The 21,719-nt window shown below is 41.4% G+C and overlaps 1 protein-coding gene across 1 annotated transcript in view; it reads right to left on the bottom strand.

The window, feature by feature from the left end:
- Positions 1 to 21,719, bottom strand: part of LOC113149653 (connector enhancer of kinase suppressor of ras 3-like) — a 33,927-nt gene that overhangs the window by 5,534 nt on the left and 6,674 nt on the right. Inside the window, exons 2-14 of the mRNA XM_026341868.1 lie at positions 17,427 to 17,590; positions 13,740 to 13,942; positions 12,743 to 12,830; positions 10,928 to 10,969; positions 8,948 to 9,067; positions 8,590 to 8,649; positions 8,313 to 8,381; positions 7,951 to 8,100; positions 7,038 to 7,174; positions 6,749 to 6,924; positions 6,396 to 6,482; positions 5,237 to 5,532; positions 254 to 276 (exon numbers count right to left, since the gene is read on the bottom strand). Of these exons, the coding sequence (XP_026197653.1) occupies positions 254 to 276; positions 5,237 to 5,532; positions 6,396 to 6,482; positions 6,749 to 6,924; positions 7,038 to 7,174; positions 7,951 to 8,100; positions 8,313 to 8,381; positions 8,590 to 8,649; positions 8,948 to 9,067; positions 10,928 to 10,969; positions 12,743 to 12,830; positions 13,740 to 13,942; positions 17,427 to 17,590 (1,615 nt within the window). The remainder of the gene's footprint in view (positions 1 to 253; positions 277 to 5,236; positions 5,533 to 6,395; positions 6,483 to 6,748; positions 6,925 to 7,037; positions 7,175 to 7,950; positions 8,101 to 8,312; positions 8,382 to 8,589; positions 8,650 to 8,947; positions 9,068 to 10,927; positions 10,970 to 12,742; positions 12,831 to 13,739; positions 13,943 to 17,426; positions 17,591 to 21,719) is intronic.

The following is a 21,719-nucleotide window of genomic DNA, read 5'->3' on the forward strand; positions in this document are numbered from 1 at the left end:
GCACCATGAAGCACTTTGAATTCACTATATTGCTTGAAATATCTCAATAATGTTGCACTCATCATTATCAATTACATGTCATTCATTAGTTTAATCTAACATGCAGAAATACACCATCCCCCATTTTACACCTCTAGTGGTGCCAAGCTGATTTAAAAATATCTACCGTTGCAATTTGTGCCTCCGCTGCCTACATCAAAGACACATTTGACTTTTGCTCCTGCAGAGAAACAAAACCTAAACGAGGTCTTACCTGCAGCCTGGACGTCCGGCAGTTTACTGCACTTTGAGCAGAGTGACGCTCACTAGAGGAGGAACTAGACTTTATCAGCTCTGCCTGTAAGAGTTTCTACAACCTAAAGAGACCACAGAGTCAAAATCACACTTGCACATACATGCACAGAGACGGCACACTGACTTCAGCGTGCTTCCTGTTTCACATGTTCTTTATGATCTTTCTGCTCTCGTTTGTTTCTCACAGACTCTTCACACAAACTTCTCTATGCTGGTCAAACATTTCTGCAGCTACTTTCATTACCATCTATTTAGCAGAAGCTTGTCTCTTGATGCTTAGCACACAGGAGTCTGCTGTCTGTGGTCATTGTGTCATAATTGCATCCTAATGGTGGCTTGTTTCATCATAACTAGTAAAATGCTGTTTCATGTATGTTTGTATTAAAAACTGTCAATTTTAACTGCGGATCTGGAGACGGACTTTTGTTGATGAAGGAGAGTCAGTTTGTTAGAGGAATAAAAATACAGTTAGCATTAAAAGCTAAAATGACATTTTTTAATCAAAGTAGAACCAACGTTCTCCACCAGATGGAGACAACAGCAGTTTTGTTAAATGCTTCTCACTTGAATTTAGGTGTTTTATAGCAGCTGCGTTAAAGTTATTCATTATTAAAATCATCTAAGGAACCTGAGGACTTCAACTGTGGACCCGTGGCTTCAGTTTCTACAGTGTTTCCCAGTCTTCTCCTTTAAAATCCTACTGATCCTACTGTAAATGAATAGATTCACTCACAGTTTGGATGCATTTGTGCATACATGAAGTTTAATAATGAGACAGGTATCATTATAACATAAGTATTAACTCTTTAGACCCCTGCTGATGTATAAATTATTGTATAATTTGTGTTCAGATTCCGTTTTAAATTGATAAATTACAATATACACACGAAAACCCAAACTACAGCTACAGTACGTATTCCAGAGCTTTATCACAGTCTTCATCAGTAGATGGGGTTAAAGCACGGCTGAGGACAGGCTAAGAAATATCCAGAAATATAATACACTCAACATTAGTAAAGTAAGTAATACTCTGTTATGTTAAATATAACAAACTTTATGAGAGTTTATAAAGTTTATAAGATTAAAAAATATATATTTAATGTGATTTACACTGAAATAAATCTTTGTTCCAGCTCAAGGCTTCTTACTTAAAAGATTAAACTAAATGTTGGAATATTTTAATAGAAACTGCATTTTATTTTTGTATTTTTTTTACAAATTGCAAAGAATCACAGAGGCGTCACACGGCAGAGGTCTGGTTCAGAACTACACCTTAAGAATAAACCAGTAAAAGTGAGTCTTACAAAACACTTGAGCAAGCGAAAATAGAGAGAAAATAGATGTATAACACGATGAATGTACAGTAGTTTTACAAAAAGGATCATTCAAAAATCCAGAAATGCTTAACAATATAGAAGTGATCAATTTTATCGTTCTTAATGTGAGATCGCATAACTTTTGTTAAACTGTGGCCAGAAGCAGTAATAACATCATGATGGAACATTTAACCTCACATCGAAGAGAGCTGCATGAGATATTATAATCAATATAAGCAATCAATCAATCAATATGAAATGAAGTCAGGAGACAATATATTCTTCTGCTAATGGTCACACCAGACAAACCCTTTAGAGTCTTATTACTTATCAATTCAACTTTTTTTGAAAGATGAAGAATTTTGCATTTTATTTATTTATTTATTTTTATTTAAGTTTCATAATCTCACATTAATCTGAAATGTTATGTTCAAAAACCCAAAACATTAGAGAAATGCCTTTTTCCATTTACACATTTTATATCCAGCAAAGAAATACAAGGTCGCCTCTGTGATATTTACACTTTGTCACACTCTGATAATGTTTTGTACAAGCGTCATAGCTCTTGCATAATGTGTGTTAGTACGAAGGCACCGAACATGAACCAGAATTATTCTTTACTAAAGTCAAAAAATCTTTCAGGAACCTTAAAGAATACCTTAAATTGTAAACACCAGGGGTCCCACACTGTTTCCTTGAGGAACTCCTTTTAATCATCAAAACCTCAAATGCAGGAGTTCTTCAAAAGAACCTTTAGAAGAACCACTGATATTTATTTTAAGAGTGCAGTAAAATACCCCTGAAATACTAAGGACCAGTTTTACCTGAAGTTTTAAGCAATTTGCAGCAGAGCTACAGCAAAGTATCTGCCGACGACTACAGCAGTCTGCAGACTACAAATTACAGCAGCAGTGGATTTAAAAATGAACAACTATATGTTTGATATTTGAATTTGGGAACATTTAGTCTTTGGTTTGATACATCAGCTTCGTTAGCTGCTGTGAAGTTCCATGTTTTCTTTAGCTTCACTCTAATTTAAACACTTCAATATCCTTTTTCAAGTTTTTTACATTATGTATTGTTTGAGGAAGACATAATTTGGTTTTAATTCATAACAACCACAAAAACAGTAACAACTCTAACTAACATCTGCTTCCTGCTGGTAAATGTGTTAATGTTATTAACCATGTTCCTTTTTGACTGTTAATGCACTTTGTTAAAACATTTTGAAATAAATACATTATATTAGTTTATTACTGTAACAACACCTGTGTGAAACTTGCTGTGTAACAGTAACGCTCTTGAACAGTCACATCCAAAAGTATTGGATTGACAACACAGATATGGATATGAGATGAAAGACTGATGAGATGTCAGATTTTGAACTTGTATTTGATGCAACAGACAACACAGCACCTTTTATATTACTGAATGTTAGATGAACAAAAAGTACTGTGACTAATAACATGTGACTAATAATTGGTTCTTGTTACCCGGGGGTGTCCCATGAGACTGATTTCCAAACTATAAACACCTCTACATGACTACTCTTGGTGTTAGCTTTGGGTTTAACCTGTAAAGACTGTATTTGTTGTTATAAAGTATGGTCAGACATGAAAACCAAAGAGCTGCCCAAGGAAAAAAGATGAGATGTTTTACTCTGAAAAGCATTGTAGAAACACCAGGCACAGCCAACTCTTAAAAAAGAAACAAATCACTGGTGTACTGAGCAACACACAGAACAGGTCAGTCGAGGAAAACAACAACAGCTGATGACAGAAACACAGAGAGATGTGAAGAAAATACAAAAAACTCAGAACAACATACTGTACATACCACAAGAATCCAAAAACCAGGTTAGAAATGTTAGAACCAAAGTGATGGAAAGGGTTAGTATGGAGCACTGTCTCTGTACTATCACAGCTGAGGCTTGATGACTGAAGGTGATAGCAGCAGAAAGGATCCAAAGGTCTATAGAAACCTTTTTTCTGCTAATTTACAAAGAAATGCATCTAAAGTAATTTAGAGGAGATTCATCCTAATTTAAAAAGGTGCTACTGCTCTCTGTTGTTATATGTGTTGTGTATGTAGCATCAAATTAAATCTGAAACTCTGAACGTTCATCTCGTGTCCATCTTTTGATCTTAAACTCATTTGTCTTCAGCGTGGAGTAACAACAAAGACGTTGACCTTGCTGTTCCAACACAGTCAATATTATTACCCCGCTTTATGAAATCAAACCAAACCTCTAACGTTTCCAGGGAAATGAGCCTGAACCAAAGTGTTTATAGCTTAACTGCTTCCAAAAGAAGTTTGATTAAGATATTCTACTGAACTGAAACAAGAAACAAAAATGAAAAGGCTAAAAATCATTTGTCCCAACGTGATTTAGATTTTTTGCTTTCAAAACACACCTGAGCATCAATCAGCATTGAAGAAGATAGATGCTCAGGTTAAGGGTGAAGAACGGCAAGAGACAAAGTCTGGATTCTGTTGAAAGAAGAAAGATTTCAACAACTTGGGAGAGAAAATGAGTCAGAGGAGGTGATAAGAATCCTCCGACTCTTCATCATCGTCAGCTTTGAGGTGACCATGAAAAACAAAACATAATATCTTAATCACAGCAGAGTAAAGATTTGGTCTTTTGGAAACAATTTAACTACAAACACTGAAGTTATTTTTATTTGACTTCATAAAGGGGTCTGATGATTCTGACCATTACTTACCTACTTATACTTATATTTATTAATCATCTTATTATTTAATCTCTAAAACCTACATTATTTACACAACAGGCACCAACAGCTCCTGAGACTGAGAAATACTTCACCTTAAAACTAGGAATACAAAACAGTTTGTTTAGACGTTATTGTCACAGAAATAATTCATGATTTAATCTGAGCAATAAACCAAAATCTACTGAAAATAAAAACCAGCTTCGTTTCAGTAGATTCAGAGCGACATACGCACAGATTAGAGGCACTCGTGATTTTTTTAGCCCAAAATTAAATGAAATGTAAATGTTGAAGGTTTAAGTTCCATTAGAGTTTGAAGTCCAGTCATTTCATGTTTACGTGTGTTAACTGGTTTCTGGACACTGGTTCACATTCTGGAACAAACATTTACCTGGGTCTAAATACTTTTAAGACCTTTATTTAAAATATCCAAATACTCTCCAGATACACAAATGTATTCAATACAAACATATGAAGGCTTTTAAAAGTGAGCTTGTCTTGATAAGAGTGAATGTGTCCAGTCTACAGGTTTTCCAGTTCCAGAGACTGATGCAGGTGGTAAACTCCAACTCCAGGCCCAAAAATACTGAAATACTGTGAGTGCTGTCACCGATACGTCGTCCATGCTTTCGTTCAGTCTGTTGAACAACCAGACGAACTGCAGCCGAGCGTCCATCGCGTCGTGAACTGGTTCCCAGTTTAGAAAACTAAATTATAACTGGGATTGTGGTGTGATACGTCAGGAGCTTGTAATTCCAATGAGTTTCTTTAAACCATGTTTTTAAGTCTGCTGAAAGCCACAACTGACTTCTTAGATATGTAAAAGCAGAGGTCCTGAGAATCAGTGTCAGGATGAGAATAAACTGGTCTTTTCCAGATGGACCTCTGTCAGTGACTGAGCAGCCTGAGACGAGCCAGCCAGCCGCTGAGCAGCGACGTAGACTGTTTAGCCTGAGGTGGAGAAACAGCAGCAGAGGTGGAGGCAGCAGACTTTTTGGTCGCCGCATCGTGGTAGGGGATGGTGGCGCTGTTGTGCAGGTCGGCACTGATGAAGCACTGGCTGCCTCTGATGTGGTCGACACCGCGGACAGACGGGTGTCCTCGGTACGGCAAAGGGAAGCACGGCTCCTCCTCTATGATCGTGCTGATCCCCTCATTACTCAGGTATTTGTGCAATATGTTCTGCCCTGTTCAGGAGGTGAGTAGGAGAACTCTGTTACACTTCTCATCACAGTTAACAACACAAATGGACGTTTCACTACTCGTCCAAGCAGCTTCTTCAGTCTGAGTCTCTCGCCTGCTCAACTAGTGATTAGGATGAATATTTGCTCTCACCATTTGCTTTTTTCTCTGGTTTAAAGTAAAAACAGTGTTGCGGGGCATTCAGGGACTGTACAGAGTGTAGGTCATCTGAGTTTAGAAACCCAATTGTAAAATCTTTAGCTCAGGAACACAAAAAGTTAAGTTATTATTTTGATGGTGGGTTGGAAAGTTCACTCTGGACTCTCCCTACACTCCTTCCCACACCCAGAAATAGGTCATGGATAGATGAAACAGCAGCATGATGCACTGGAGAAAGATTGTGTCTGAGGCCTCCCCCTCTGTTCATGCAGGGATTTTCCAGTCTCATCATACACAACTACTAAAAGTCACAAAGTTAGCACACAACTAAAAAACAGAACAGTGAAATGCTGCAGCTTCATACAGCACTACATCCAGTTCAACCCTTTAGACTCACTTTAGACTGCCTCAGAGGAACGGCCCCCCCTTCTTAATGCGTCTTTATTTAACTGTTCTGACTTGAAAATCCATTAATAGCTTCTTATCTCGATCAAACCACCAACGTCCAGTTTGTTCATCAAGGTGAAATCAGCACAGTCGATGCAGCATCAGCTCTCTGGGTTAATAATCGACGAGATAAAAATTCCAAGCACGCAGTTCGCCCTGCTGTGGTTTGTTCTCAACTGTTAATAAGGCGGACGGGAGGCTGTTACTGATAAGATTACAGGTGCTCTACTACGTCTGGTTCAGCTGGACAGGTGGAGTTTACCTTTCCTTCCTTTAGCCCCAGGCCTGGAGGACGGGTCGGGCACACCTGAAAACGCCTCCACCGGCATGGAAACAGGTCGAGGTTTACCTGCAAAGCCAGTCCAGACATTAGGATTAAAAACCTGCTACAGAGTGAAACCACTCTTATATCTGCACAGTAAATGGGTGGTTAGCTTAGCTTAGCACAAAGAATGGAAACAAAGGGAAACTGCTAGCTCACTGCCTACTGAAGTTTTTCCTTCAGGTTTTAGATGTTTCAAGTTCTGGAGAACAACAGATTTTCTGGTCCTAACTTCTTAACCTCTTAAGTGACAGTATATAAAGATGAGATAATATGTGTGTGTTTGCTCTTACAGCGGGCAGAAGGCCGCTGTCGCAGGCGGACAGGCCCCGGCTGGTTCACTTCAGAAGAAGAGTTCACAGTTGTCCTGTTGTCGTCTGCAAAAGTGAAGCGTTGACGTGAATCCGAGTCCAGACATGAGTTCGGAGACTTTGGCCTCATTTTTACAGCCGGAGCCACGTTCCCGTCTCTGCAGAGGAACAGAACCAGAATTAAAAAGTAGAACTTTAAAACTGAAGCTTCTGCTGTTTCAGGGTAATTAACCGTCTCCAGGTGGATGTGTTGGATCAGTCTGACACTCACAGCGGTTCGTATGGTGCTGCAGGTGGAGGAGGGATGTACAAATCCAATATGGTCGTCTTCCTTCTCTGCCCCGAAGCATCTGAGGTTTCTGGCTGTCGAGATCTGTACATCTCCCTAACGGGAGCTCCCTGAGAGGTCTATAATTAAAAAGACAAACAGAACTATTCCACTAATCATCACTGTGGAGGAGCTGTTGATGCAGATTAATGGCGTTTGTCACAAAACAACAGTGAGATGAAAACAGCACATGAAGCTCTTCGGTTTCCTTCCTCAACTCAAGAGCTTCTGTGTTCCTGTGTTTCTATTCCTCTTAACTTCCAGATAAGTAATTCTATCACTAGACTTACTGTCAAAAAACACAATGAATACAAAAGGGGACATCTCCAAAATGTGAATGTACAGAATGGGCTGAGCGTCAACGCTGGAGATGTAGGTGTTGTTTCCTACGACCTCTGAACTGAATGATGTAAGTGTCGGTGAGGTAGGGATTGCTTTGACGGCTGAGATTAGAGGGTGAACTCATAAACCGAGCTGTTAGCTGGCATTTAAGATCCTATCTCCTCCAAACACACACATCCTGAACCTCCGTCAACACAAAACCCCCGAAGGCGCTGTGGAGAATTCGGGATTGTCACATTGTGGAGTAACTTATGAGTCATCTTCCAAAGGAGCCTCACATCAATGCCGTCTGACGTTTTTCCAGGAAAAACAGAGAAGGCCTCCATTGTTCCCCCACACACCTCAGAGGAGCAGCAGACTGAGCGGATGCTGTGTTTTCACGTCGGATCGCTCACAAACAGAATCAGAGCAAACTAAAAACTGTGATGACAAAGAAGACGGTTCCGCGTCCCTACACCTGGTTTCAGTTCAGCGTGGAGACGTCTGCATTCGTTGTCTGGATCCGAGCGCTCACCTGTACGAGCGGCGGCCTCCAGCGCAGGTTTTTCAGAGGAGCAGGTGCGAAGCCGCCGAACGTCCCGGACGGCCTCTTCTTCACCACCAGGGTGACGCTTCCAGACTCCCCCCTCAGCTTCTCCACCAGGTGCTTCAGCTGCCAGCCCACCTGAACCAATCACAGACCAGAAACCTGAGGTCTAAGAAACCCTGCAGCCTCTAGAGGGCGCTAGAGCGAAGTAAAACTGTAAACATCGTCATAAACAACGTCATAACTTAAGCATTTTCTTTACATCTTTACAGTCTGTGTGCTAAAAAATACAAATGAAGGTAAAAGGAAAAGAAAAGAGTCAGGTATGAATTCATTTAGGTTCCACTCACCACTGTTTGCTGGTTGACTTGAATAACTTCATCTCCAGCGTGAATTCTCTGGGTTTTATCTGCAGGAGACTGAAACACAACCGAAGAATCAGCGTTTTACTCTTGTTTAATGGGAAACTGTCAGTATGAGTCAGTACACAACACGTTAACGTGTCCTCTACATTTAAAGATCTTTATCACGTGTCTGAAAAATGTCCTGACGCCTTGAAAGTGTCTCAAAAAACAAACAGGTCATTAGTTTAAATGACTGAGGATCAGAGCCAGACCGCACACTTACATTCTCTGTTGTTCCTGTGATGACGTGAAGTCCGTCGTAGGTGGATTTGATGTAAATTCCCTGGAACATTAAACACATTTGAAGAACTACAGTATAAGTACATGTGAATCGTCTTTATGAATAAACCTGTGGTTTCACCGGCTGACTCGGTGGCTGGGGTTTTCCTTTTTGGCTCTGTTTCTGTTTCTGTTTGTGGTTCATGGTGCAGAACTTAAATACCTGTTTGTGTTTCCCAGGGGAAGTCGGGCTAAATGGGGGTTTTCCTATAGCTCGGTACTAGGAATGGTGTGAATGTAAACGATGACGTCTGTCCTGTTTTGTATTGTGTCTTTGAATTAACACAGTTTTCTGAGCTCACCAGTCCCTCTCCAGGCTTGATGTTGGTGATCTGAACCTCCTCCAGACACGCCATCTCCGTCTTAGACGGGTCCGACGTCTCCTGGACGGTCTTTTCACAGATAGCGTTTAGAGCTTGTGACTGAAACACACAACAACATATTCAAAGTAAATTACTTTCATTAATAAAATGAATGTTGATGATTGATTATTGGTCCAAATTACTGATGGTTGCAGGTTCAGAGGATTTATTACGTTTTATGTTGTAGTTTTTTGTGTTTTACACCGTTGGTCAGAACAAACAAGTGATTTAAAATCTGAACTGTCACAGTCATGTGAACCCCACACATTAGTATTTCACTTGACTTGTAGATTTATGACAGTTTTCTTATTTGTAATTTTGCAGTTATAGGGCATTTTAGCCTATATGCTTATTACATTTACTCCAGTAAAGAACCTAAAGCTGTACTATCTTAATGTTAAGTTACAGACATTTTTAAATGAATCCTCTTCTGGCTTTGATTATATCGTTTTTTGTACTTATTGTCATCGTTTTCTGCACATTTCCTTTGTTCATGTCCCCTATTCGTTTCAGATACTACCCTCCTCCTGCATGTTCACCGCACTGCATTAACCCTCATCTGGTTCACCTGTGTCTTGTTAGCTCCACCTCATCACTACATAAACCACTCCACTCCGCTGCCTCCCTGTCAGTCTGTCGTCTCTGCTGAAGAAGATCTCTCCTGTCTCCGGTTCTTCTCTAAGAACTCTCTGAACTATTTCTAGTACATTTTATGTATGATAGTCTTCCACGTGTGCAGTCGCCTTTAGTTTCTGCCGTTTGTCTTTAGTTTGGATTCTCCTGCCAGCTTTGCCTACCTGCCTCTGTCATTAAACAACGTTCACTACTCCAGCCTGCCTACGTCGTGCGTTTGGGTCCTCGCCTCTTTGTGCCTGTGACCCTAACGGGGTTAAATTACAGGTCGACCCTTCATCCATCCATGTGAGGGAATTTCTTCAAAAGTTTCTTTAGACTCAGTGAAAAACGTTTTGGTGCTAAAATATAAAACGGCTCTATTCAACATGTGGCCCGGAGGTGCCAGGGGTCAAACCACTGACCCTGCTCCACTAACTTCTCCACAACCACTAAATTAGTTTTATTTCTGGGATAAGTTTAAAGACAGAAAATGTTAAAAATAGAAAACAGCTCTTTACTGAGCACAGACTTTTGGTACTATGTTGGTCTCATTTCACTCTGATGAGCTGAAAATGCTGAATCACTACCTGCTGTGAAGCACTAAAGCTGTTTGACCTGTGACCTTTGACACCTCCGTTAATGGTGGAAAATGTAAATTAGACCAATAAACCTCAGAAACATCAGAACAGGACACAAAGATGTTTCAGTGTTATAGTTTTAGTCTGTCTTCTTGGAGCCTGAGGTCTATACAAGCTGAACACAGTCTCACGTTGTCATTACACTGACTAGACACTAAAGCCTGAAGCACAGCAGGGGGTCGGACGTCACGGGCATGAGGGAGGTGATCGGGAAAACTCAAACCAGCAGGAATTTACTAGTAAACCAGGAAAACATGCATCTGTGGAAAGTCAATTAGTCATATTCCTTCTGTTTCCACTGAACCGTGCAGCTTTCTGTGATAGGAACCAATAAAATCCAGTAAATCCATCTAACTCCACAGTTTTGGTTCTCAGGGCTCCGTCCACTGTGTCTCTATTTGTGATTTTTCCTCCTTGGTTGGTTTGGAAAGTGAATGACCATCAGCTGATTCTGGGAACAACTGACCAACCAACAGGAAGTGTTATCTAAGACAGGAAGTGGATGCTCCTGAGCTGAATAAACAAACCTGCAGCTACACACACATACTGAACACCGCGGGCCACTCCGAACAAGACAGGAAAAGGAAACGTGTGTTTGTGTTTTAGCGTCTTCCTGCATCAAAACCAGACAAAAAAAAAAACCTGAAAAAGCAGAAGCGGTACTCACCACTTCCAGAATCTTCTCCTCCATCTCATAAACAGTACAGTCCTGTAATTAAAGAGACGCACGGAGTCAGCGACATCCCTCAGTTAGAACACATGAAATATCTTAACTTCCTAAAGCAGCAAACAGCATCAGCTGAAAAGACTCCGACTGCAGCAAATAATCCATGAAAATGAGGAAACGAAAGTCACAAGAATAAACTTTGACCCCACAGACTGTTTTAGTGATTCCTCTTTACAAACAAGATTGTTCAGAATAACATCACCTCAGAGTCTCGACTGACGGAAATAGACGCTCGGGGCTGTGGCTTTCACTGAAGACAGAGGTCATCGGACACAAGGCGACATTAACACGTTATCCAGATAACTTTAGGCTTAGCTCATGATTTCCAGTGTCACGCAGCTCGCTTTCTTTAAATTAGGCCAGATCGTCATGGTAACTGCACATTGATGTATCCTACTTCATATTAAAATAATCTTATTTTTTTTAAAGCAACCTTGGATTAAAAATCTGAAATTTAGAAGCAGAATATAATAAAAAAATTACCAAACTTAACTTCTCAAATTCACACAATGAGATCCTCTATAATGAAGATGCATCACTCCACTAGATTTTCTGGAACTACAGTATCAATCAATACACAATGAGGCTGTGCAGCAGTGTTACAGAGTGAAGCGTCTTCTCTCACAAACAATCTTTGACTGCTTCTTTATAGGCAGAAATGTACATTTAAAAGGTAAAATAGGAAATTCAGAGAGTAATTGATCAGGAATCGTCCCAAACCAACACAAATATGCATCACATTTAATATCCAGACAAACAGAAACAAACTGTAGGTAAAACACGTTCTACGAGGCCGTTTTCTCAGTTTTCATGATACCGTTTGTTTGTAGAATTGTGAGACGGGATGGGAGAAAAAAAAACTAAAAGCATCAGCGGGAAAACAAATATTTGAGAAATGACAGCCTGCAGCAGAGTGAAACCAGAGGGAGGGATGGCGAACGCCTCCCAGAGACACAAGATTCTTCCTGTGGTTGGTGAAATAACTGCTCCCTGTAAACAAGCTGACAGGATGATTGCATGACAGCGCAGCAGGGCGACGCCTCAACGCTGCACAAAACTCTGCAGTCACACGTAGGGAAGTGACGCAGTGCAAACTATATCCAACTGGACATTCAACTGGGATTCTTCAAATCATAGTGGTAGCAGTGCATTAACAGCTGGCTGCTGCAAATTAAACTCTAGAGTATTTGTGAGGAAAGATTTCTGCTGCAGGAACAACAGGCTTAGATTTGAGAGAAAGGAAATTAAATGACATCATCATCATCATCTCCATCGCGGACTGTTCACATCTGATCACAGCTCATTCACTACTACGGTTTCTTTTCTGTAACATGTCTGTGAGTGTTTCCAGGAAGACGCTGACGATGTATTTAACATTTCCCGGTGCTGTTGAACTGGTTCCATCTCAGCTGTGTATCTAGTTTTATTTTCATTTCCAGCACAGATCTTAAAGTTTGGGGATTTATAGGGAAACGATTATTAAATCCCTGTATAGTAACGACGTCCTGTTGTTGCTTGTTTTGCTGATGTTCAACAGATTTATCATCTAAAGGACTTTGGACGTGTCAACAGCTGCTGTCTGGTGCAAACTCTTCAAAATAAACAGAAACTCGATGTGAAGAGTTTCATTCAGTTCACGACCTCCTCCCTCTTCTACAGCAGCTTCACACAGAAAACAGAGAGTTCAGATCTCATAAAGCTGGAACGTTCCCAGGTAGAAAAGGTGTTTTCGACGTGACACGAGTCTCCACTGACCTTCTGGACGGTGGAGGTGAGCTCCAGACAGAGCTGGATGATCCTGCTTTTGGTGGAGGTGAAGTCGTTGGCGCTCGTCAGTGGAGTCCTGGAACGAGAGAAAACGATTCGTTATCGTCGAGTGGAAATCGACTTTTCATTAAAGAGTTCAAAGCGTTCAGGTGGTAAATCTGTATCCGTTCTCATAACGTGTGACCTCACTAAACCTGGCAGCATCAGAAGAATCCTGATGAGTTTATTTGACACGATTTCTAGCAGACGTCTTCTTTTGAACGAAGCTGACCGCTGCTTTCACCTCATCAGATTATATCAGTGTGGGGTCGATGTGCTCACTGCAAGTCTCCGCTTGTCAAAGAAGCTTTTTTAAGGGGGAGAAGCGTCAGAGAGTAACGCTGCTGTACAACTGAATAAACCTTCACTGGTGAACTTCAGGAATCTGAACGCTGCAGAAAAACATCACGTCCAAAGTTAAAGTTCATCAGATCTGACCACAAGTCGTGAGTGAAGCTGAAGCCTAAAAGGCTCCAGATGTTATTGTGGCTGTTAATAAGATATTTACTGATCCACATGTCACATCTCCTGCTGCTCGTCTCATTTCCTGGTTGTAAACATGTCGAGTTTCCACTAATTGATGTTTTTCATGTATCTCGATTCAGCCTTTGAGCTTTATTACAAACATGTAGTCGCAGCTACACAAGCTGTCACCTGCACTAGTACAGTAAATAAAAATGTAAATTTAATGTCAGTTATAAAAGGGAAAACTCAGCTTTAGCACATTTGGCCACTATTTGGCAGCTGCTGCTGAATAACAATATGAGATTAGTGGAATCAAAGGTTCGTGATGGTAAAAACACGAGGGAGCCGTGTTCTAACCTGCGTCACACACTGACTGACTGACACACGTAATAAAGTTCTTAAAGATGATGTGGGGACGAGACACAGACTGTTCACACCTGTATCCAGCTCAGCTGTGTGTGCAGAGTGTGCTTGCGTCTACCTGTCCAGCCAGCCCAACAGACTCTTGGCGGCTCCGATCAGCTCGACCACGGCCGTCAGGAATTCGTTGGAGGGTTGATGGGAGTTCTTGTTGTGATAGGAGGGGTTCTTCCTGCGCTGCGACACAGCGCTGTTCAAACCGTGGTGCGCTGCCCTCATCTTGCCCACCAGAGTCTTCAGGTTGTCCGACTCCACTCCGTAGTTCTGGAAATAACATTTTAAACATATTGAACATCATAAAGAGGAAGAGATGTTGTATGTTAGAGCTGGTTAGACGCCTCCCATCCTGATTTTTGTGTTAAGATTATTTATTTGATTTTATAATAATTAAAGTTAGTAAGAAAAACTAAAACTACAATCATAAAACACTCCAAGGGAAGGAGTTAACAGGTCCTCGTGACCCAAGACCTTCAATAACTCATCCCACAAAACACACACACACACACACATTCCTCCCAACCAGTCATGTGATTAATTAAAACTCCACCACGTCAACTTCACTTCATTCCAAACCAAAACAGACAATTAACAATGATTAATGCAAAATTAACAAATCAAAAGACTCTGTGGTAAAATGAACAAAAACTAAATTAGTTCTATTTGTTAAATAAGTAAAAGTCGGAAAAAGCTGCTGCAGAGGAACCAAAGGGAATTTATCAATGAACAACTGCTGATGTTCACATACGTTTCTACTCGTCTCCACAGATCTGAACTGAACCTTTCAGTCGTCTTCTCTGTCAGCTGACTGAGGGAACACGCTGGCTCGCCTGAGGCTGCTCAGATGTTTGAGGCGTTGAGACGCTCAGAGCCAATGAAAACATCTGCAGCCAAACTGACATTCCACCTGTCGACTGACTGCACTGGTAAAACATTTAAAAATGCACTTTAACTAAAATGACACATGACGGAGAGTTAAAATCATGTCTGAGGTCGACTATCAAATCACGTTTGAAGTAACACGAGCTCAGCAGAAGACGTGTCAATCACCTCGATGAAGTTAGACCTTTGTTGGAGTTCGACTGAGCGGAATGAACGTGTTAATTTAACCCAGCTTCAGTTCACCTTCACTTACAATAACTACTAAACAGCAACAGTATTTAAAAACTGAAGACCTGCAGCAGCTGCACTGAAGCTCCTCTACAGGTCTTCAACAGATTTAATCTTTAATATGAAGGATTCAGTCTGACTATGATGTACGTGAAAGTTAAAGCCTAAAGTTTTAATCTGACTTTGTAAGGCCTCTGGTTCTGAGATAACACCTCCTGCCTTCTACCATATTGTGAGTAGAGAGGATGTTGTAATACATGAGGTGGAGATCTAAGACAATGCAAGTTAAATAAAAATGTATTTAGGGCTGATGAACTAACAGCAGATGGAAAGTGAGTCTTGCTCTACCTGCTCTACACTGTGTTTGAATGTGTGTGTGTGTGTGTGTGTGTGTGTCAGGGGAAGGGTGTGGGGTCTCTCTGACAGGTGGGTGGGTCACATCTGTTTCCTGCTCCACACCAGAGAGCTGTAAACTTAGCTCTGCCCCACAAATATATCACAACACGTCACTTAACCTTCAATTCAGTCTCAGGAAAACTCACTCTTACAAACATCAGCCTCACTCAGACACAGTGAACTGGAGTCTCTATAATTTAGATTTCATTTAAATAATGTGTCAAAGACAAAGAAAAAGAAAGAGAAAGATATGGAGCGACGAGCATTCACTCAAATTCAGCTGATCTACTTCACCACGACTCTGCTCGTTAGATCTAACTGACAGTTTGACAGCAACATGTGCATCGATGAGTCCTCATTAGATGGAAATTACAGGACATCACATGTTTTCAACACAGCTTTGCCGACTTCAAACCTGCGATCTCTCTCCAGTGCTACAGATGTTCTAACATGAGTATTTTATGAATCCGAACTTGTGGTACAACTACTGAACTCTGTAGAAAATAAAATGGAGTCAGAGATGTAGGAGAAATGACCTAAAAGTCCCAAAAAGTCACTGGATTTTAAATCTGCACAGGTACGATATTATCTTATGACGTTTTCACACGTTAACTCTTGAAGGACGCGGTCTGAACAATGTCTGTCTGTAGTTGCAGTTTTCACCCCTGAACAACAGCTGTTTTCCACGTGAGACGTCTTCTCACCTCCTCCATCTAAAGTCAGAAAACAGCTTTGTTCTGTGTGAACTGCTGCTGAATGAGGAACGTCCACACCAGGTTCTGCTCCCTCTTCCTATCATTACCATTACAATGAAAACACAGTTAGCAGAGCTATCTGTCCCACTTCAAGATAATGTGACTATTTTAGTTCCAACAAGCTGAGTCACATCACAAACCTTTTTCATCCCATTAGCACATTTCTTTGACTCACTGATTAAAAAACTCATACGTCCAGTTACAGTTACACTCAGATAATCTGAGTTTAGCTGCTCTGGAATAATAATAAATAATGAAACAGTCGTTCTCGTGTCTCCGTGCTGTGGTCAGAGGCCTTTTATCGTCACTGTTTGTCAGTGTCAGGCTGCATTTTTTCAAAAGGCTTCTGGATCCTATTGAGCTGAGCTACACCATTAAACCTCAGCACCGACTGTAAATCCTTCTTTTCACTGTGACACAGACTCGTCGGCTCGTAAACAGCTGACTGAGGGGCTCTTGTCTGCAGCGCAACACTTTCACTGTTTCTAACACACAATGAGTTTGTTGGTTGAAAAGAACGTTTTGCTCCTGTTATAGAAAGTTTCAGTTCAATATTTATATGTTTATTTATTTCCATATGATTCTATAATTATCAATCACTGAAACTCTGGTTTGAGACATTTCAACATTATTAATTAGTTTGAAATGATTTAGTTCCTAAATATTAATTCTTATTCTTTGATGTTTGTTTTGTGACTTTCTGTAAGAATTTAAAACCTACTGTACTCACAGCAACATTTTTACAGTGTAAAGCATTAAAACCAGCAGCGTGGCTGTTTTGCCAGATCTGATAAAGATTTAACAGAGTGCATTTTATTTACATCAGCACATTCTGCAGCATGAGAACCAGACCCAGTAAAAACCACCGCTATCAGTGGTTCAGCCGTGTCATGGAAATGGAGGCGGCTTCACGGCTCGAGTGCAACAGAGGAACACGTTTACTATGGAGGAGAGGACAAGACGCTCGTCCTAAGAAATGTACTAGTGCACTTATCAAACTGCAGTATTTACAGTGAGGGAAGGAGGGAACACCGGCTCTAAATGCTCTGTCCACAGAAACAGTTTTTAGTTTCCTTCATTAAAAGTCCTGAGAGCTCAGTGTCTTTGTTCGTTGCAGACTGTTCAGTAAAACCACGTCAGGTGAGGCCATGAGAGCACTAGACTGGACAGAAACTGTCCACCCCGTCTAAGCCAAGTCCTGTCACAGTATTTCTCTATAAAACACCTTCGTCAAACACATTAACGTCAGTGACAACGTCACAAAGAAGCGTCTGTTGGCAGATTCAGTCACAACCAGAGCAAATACAAACAACCACAGCTACTAACGAGTGGCTGAATGAGACTAGAGAGGTCGAGGACAACGTGAAATAGAATCAGACCTGTGAACGTGAGACTAGAAGATTAGAATAATACTCTTATTTATATGTGTGGAGTTTTGTATTCTACTGATTTCACGTGAAAAGACAAAGACCCGGTTGAAGGTTACTAACCAAAGCACAGAGCAGGTCCACGGCCTCCAGCACCAGCTCCTGATGTCCAACCCGCGACACACCCAGAGACAGCAGCTCCTGGTGGGACATCCTGAGCAGCTTCTCACCGTCCACCTGCTGCAGCTGGAACGATGGGATGTACTGCTGCAGGCAGTCGTCCAGACCTGAGGGACAGACGAGGGGGGGGGGCAACAAATACTCCATTTATAAAGAGAGAAACAAGTTTAAACCTGATGCTAAGACATAAACGACTTCCATTAACTCCGTTTTCGTGTCTTTGTTCTGATCCACAAAAGTTTGACAGCACATGACCGAGTCGATGACACATCTGCTGAGTCAACACACACTTATTGACTCTTCCTGCACGGTGACGGCGAGCAGCTCACACCATCCCGTAACCTCAACACGCCTCATGAGGATCAGCAGGTTCACCGTGGGTCTGCTCAGACAGACCGTCGAGCACAGAACACAGAACTGAAACTCAGTGATGACCTTCATTTACACAGTGTTAATGCAACAGATGGTGGCTGTAGATTCAAAATCTCAATATCCAAAACGCATCAATGGATCCTCATTGTGTGTTTGTGTAATTAGTATTAATAATAAGAACTAAACCAATAACTAACTACAGCTTTTAAAAGGTGGCAATTTGAACGTACATTATAATAAACTGAATATTTAAACTGTTGGTTTAAAACAAGACGCCACAGATCAAATCTGAAAAGCTCTGAACCTCTAGGATTCCACCTTCAGTCCTCTGACCTCATGATCTCGAGGAAGACACCGCCAGGTCGAGCGGCGCCACTCTGTGCACAACCCCCGATCTTTGACCTCTGACCTCTCTGTGAAGGACAGCAGCAGGAGACCAGATAAAAGGGTTCCTGCAGCTGGATCAATAGACTAGCACCAACCACCACGCACCATATATTTCCACTGACGACCAGCACAGAACTAAATCTAGGCCTCAAGTTTCAAACATAAATTAAAAATGTGGAGAAACTGATTTAACCTCAACTAGAATTTCTGATGCGTAACATTTAAATTATTATTACTGGTTTGATGTTTGAGCCCAGATTAAAAACACCAGCTTGCTGGAGAAAGCTTTTGAAGCAGGCGTTCACCAAATGGCCGATGCTGCGAGGCGCTCAGCAACGAGCAGCAACTGGTCAACAAAATGCCTGAGCCAGTTTGAACAGTGGAGAAGAAAACAACTGCCCCTGCATGTGGTCATTAAAGTCCTGCAGAAAGTCTCGACTCCCGTTTGTCTTCAGAGGGACACGCGGGACGACAGATGGCGGACACTCTGTCAGCAGGGAGGAACATTCCTCCTTAACTAACTGCTGATGTGACACCTCTGTGTTTTCACCAGCAAACACCGACAATAACACACTGAGGGACTCAAACCATGCAGGAAAATAAATAAAGGTTTCTTTTTATTTCTTTCAGGTCATTTAGCTGATTTCTGGCACTTAAGTCACTGACAGAGAAAAAAAAATCAAACATTCTTTGGTTTCTCAAATGTGATTCCTGCAGCTTTTATTACATGATTAAAAAAACTCTTATAAAAAACGTTTTTCACAGTTTAAAAACCTTGAGTTCCTGGAGGTTAGTTCCTGTGTTTCCTGTCTTTTTATGGACAAAATGTTTAAATAATTATTTGAGAATACAACAGGACGTTAACTCATGAATAAAATGTCTCTTTATTTGCAGACTTGAATTTATTTAGTTGAATTTATTTAAAATGACTAAATCATTTAATTATTAATAATTATTATCATTAATTATTTAATTATTTATTATTGGCAGCCCTGAACCTCCGTACTGACAGTTGTACGGTGGCTCTGAGAGCTCAAAGCACTCAAAGAAATTAAAGCCATTAGAACATTTAAAACAATTGTAAACCTCTGTAGCTTAATGTGTCGCCAAAGCAACACAAGCACGTCCGTCACTTTTTAATGCCCCACGGGAAACAGTCTGTAGACAACACCTGTGTTAAATTAGTGAGGATTGATTTTCTCAATGTGCAGGTGTTTTCTGAAGTTGCTTTAACGCTCAGGACCAACTCAGAAAACACGTCCTGCTGTTCTGTGTTCCAGTAAAGACGATATTCCTCAGGTTCCTCACAGATATATTCAAACCTCCTTCCAGAACTGGAACACACCCATTTGTTCGGGGGAAATGTTAACATATTTCACACACACACACACACACACACACACACACACACACACACACACACACACACACACACACACACACACACACACACACACACACACACACACACACAACGACCTCCGTTCACTGTTTGTCAGAGCGAGTTGGCGGTCGGTGAGAATTTGTGGTTGACAGGAATGTGTTGGCGACACCACGGATCATGTTGCTGACAGCTGAGGAGGTTATTAATCTCTCAGCTGCACAACAGGATCTGCTTAATGTTACACAGCAGCCAAGTCAACTGCTAATGAAAGCAGGACAACACCAGGAAAGGCTCCCTGCAGAGCACGCTGCAGCGAACGGTCACCTTACCAAGCACATCTGACCTGTCTTTAACCTTTACCTGCGAGTTTTCCTTCAACACATGCAGGTGGGATTAAACTGTTTCAGGTCCAAACTCAGACTTTTGGCTGGAATCACAAGAGTAAAAGGGCACTGTGGTTTTGAGGCTCCATGCATATTTAGACACAGACTAAGATCCTTGATCCCTACAGGATTAACCTGAGCAAAAAACAAACACAGTACCAAACATCCAGTTGGCTCCACTGTTCCCATGAGAAATAAAATGTGATTAATTAATGTGACAGTTGAGAGGTTTTCTCATTCCACATTGTGAATGTTGCACTTGGGTTTGGCGCTCGGCCCAAACTTGGAAGTGGCTTCAAACGGCTGGCAGACAGCAGGGAAAGAGCAGGATCGGGCTTCTCCAGCAGCACGATTAATGGAACACAGCAAACTGGGCTGGTTTGCAAGAACACGACAAGAAAATATGCGTCTGAATGTGGCATGAGACAAACCTTCTACTTCTCCTTAAGAGACGACTCTTCGCATATTCATTATTCACGCTGATGTTTTAATCATAGTGTTTTTTGTATTGTGACAGTAAAACTTGAGCTATTGTGTATTTAATTTATGTCATGACCTTATTTTGGCTCCGGTTCAGACTCTGAGGATTAAATATTCCCGACTACAACAGTTCTGTTGTTGAAGTTTCTTTGACAAAAGCTGAGAGGAAGGAGAGAAGAGATCCTGATGCTGCTGGAGGATTAGCTGCTTCCCTAAACAGCCGAACCACAAACTACAACACGCTGTGTTCAGACTTGTGGATTCAATGCTTTGGATAATTTCATTAAGACGATAACACAGTCAGAGCCCGATGGTTCCTACTGAGCTACAGTTAGAAAACTGGACACTAATGTCTAAGGATCACTAAGTGTCTGTGGCAGGAGGATGATGGTGTTTGTGGGTCACAGTAAACATGATGATGAAGGAACGTGTCCCTCGGTGCCGCGGTGTGACTCACTGATTAGTTTTTAACAGCTGTTGGAGCTCCATGAAACACGTTTTGAGATTTACCACTAATCTTAATCTAATCAGCTCTGACGTCGCCAACGTCACAGGACAGCTCCCACGAGAAAACAGTTTTCATGAAGCTCTTTGAAACCAACGAGTTTGTTGGCTCAATCAATTTGACCAAAGTGCAGATACCCTGAGAGCTTTGTGCACAAGTCATTCAACGTTGAGCCTTTAAAATATAAAACTACGTCTTTTCTCAATAGTATGAACTTTAAGAAACTGTCATGTACCCCGCTTCTCTCCCCACGACAGCGGTGATAGGCTCCTGTGACCAGCGGTTAATATACTGGATGGATGGACACAGTCATCTGTAATATGACTTTAAATGAACCTGTGAGAATCACGGGTTTTGTCATGCACTTCCAGAGGCCCCAGTTTCCACAGTTTACTTTAGTCACAGACGTAACAGAAGTTAATTTCAGCGTCTGGGGTCTCGTCTCCTTCCAGTCTTATATTTGCAGACAACTCTGGACCTCTGCCCTCCTGTCAGTCAGCTGCTGGTGGGAAACCTTCTGTGTACCGACAAGCAGCAGCAGCTCAGGGTGGGAAAGTGGGAAAACTTGCTTCTTACAGCTACGACAAAACCACCAGTTCACCTCGAAATCCATCAGACAAAACCAGTCTGGTTCAGACTTGGACCCTATAACCACAGACAAACTCAACCGACTTTAACTTTAAGGAGGTGTATTAATTGAACCAGCTACATCCTCTCGATACGTG

Source organism: Anabas testudineus, chromosome 24 (genome assembly GCF_900324465.2).
Source record: "Anabas testudineus chromosome 24, fAnaTes1.2, whole genome shotgun sequence".
Lineage (NCBI taxonomy): Eukaryota > Metazoa > Chordata > Actinopteri > Anabantiformes > Anabantidae > Anabas > Anabas testudineus.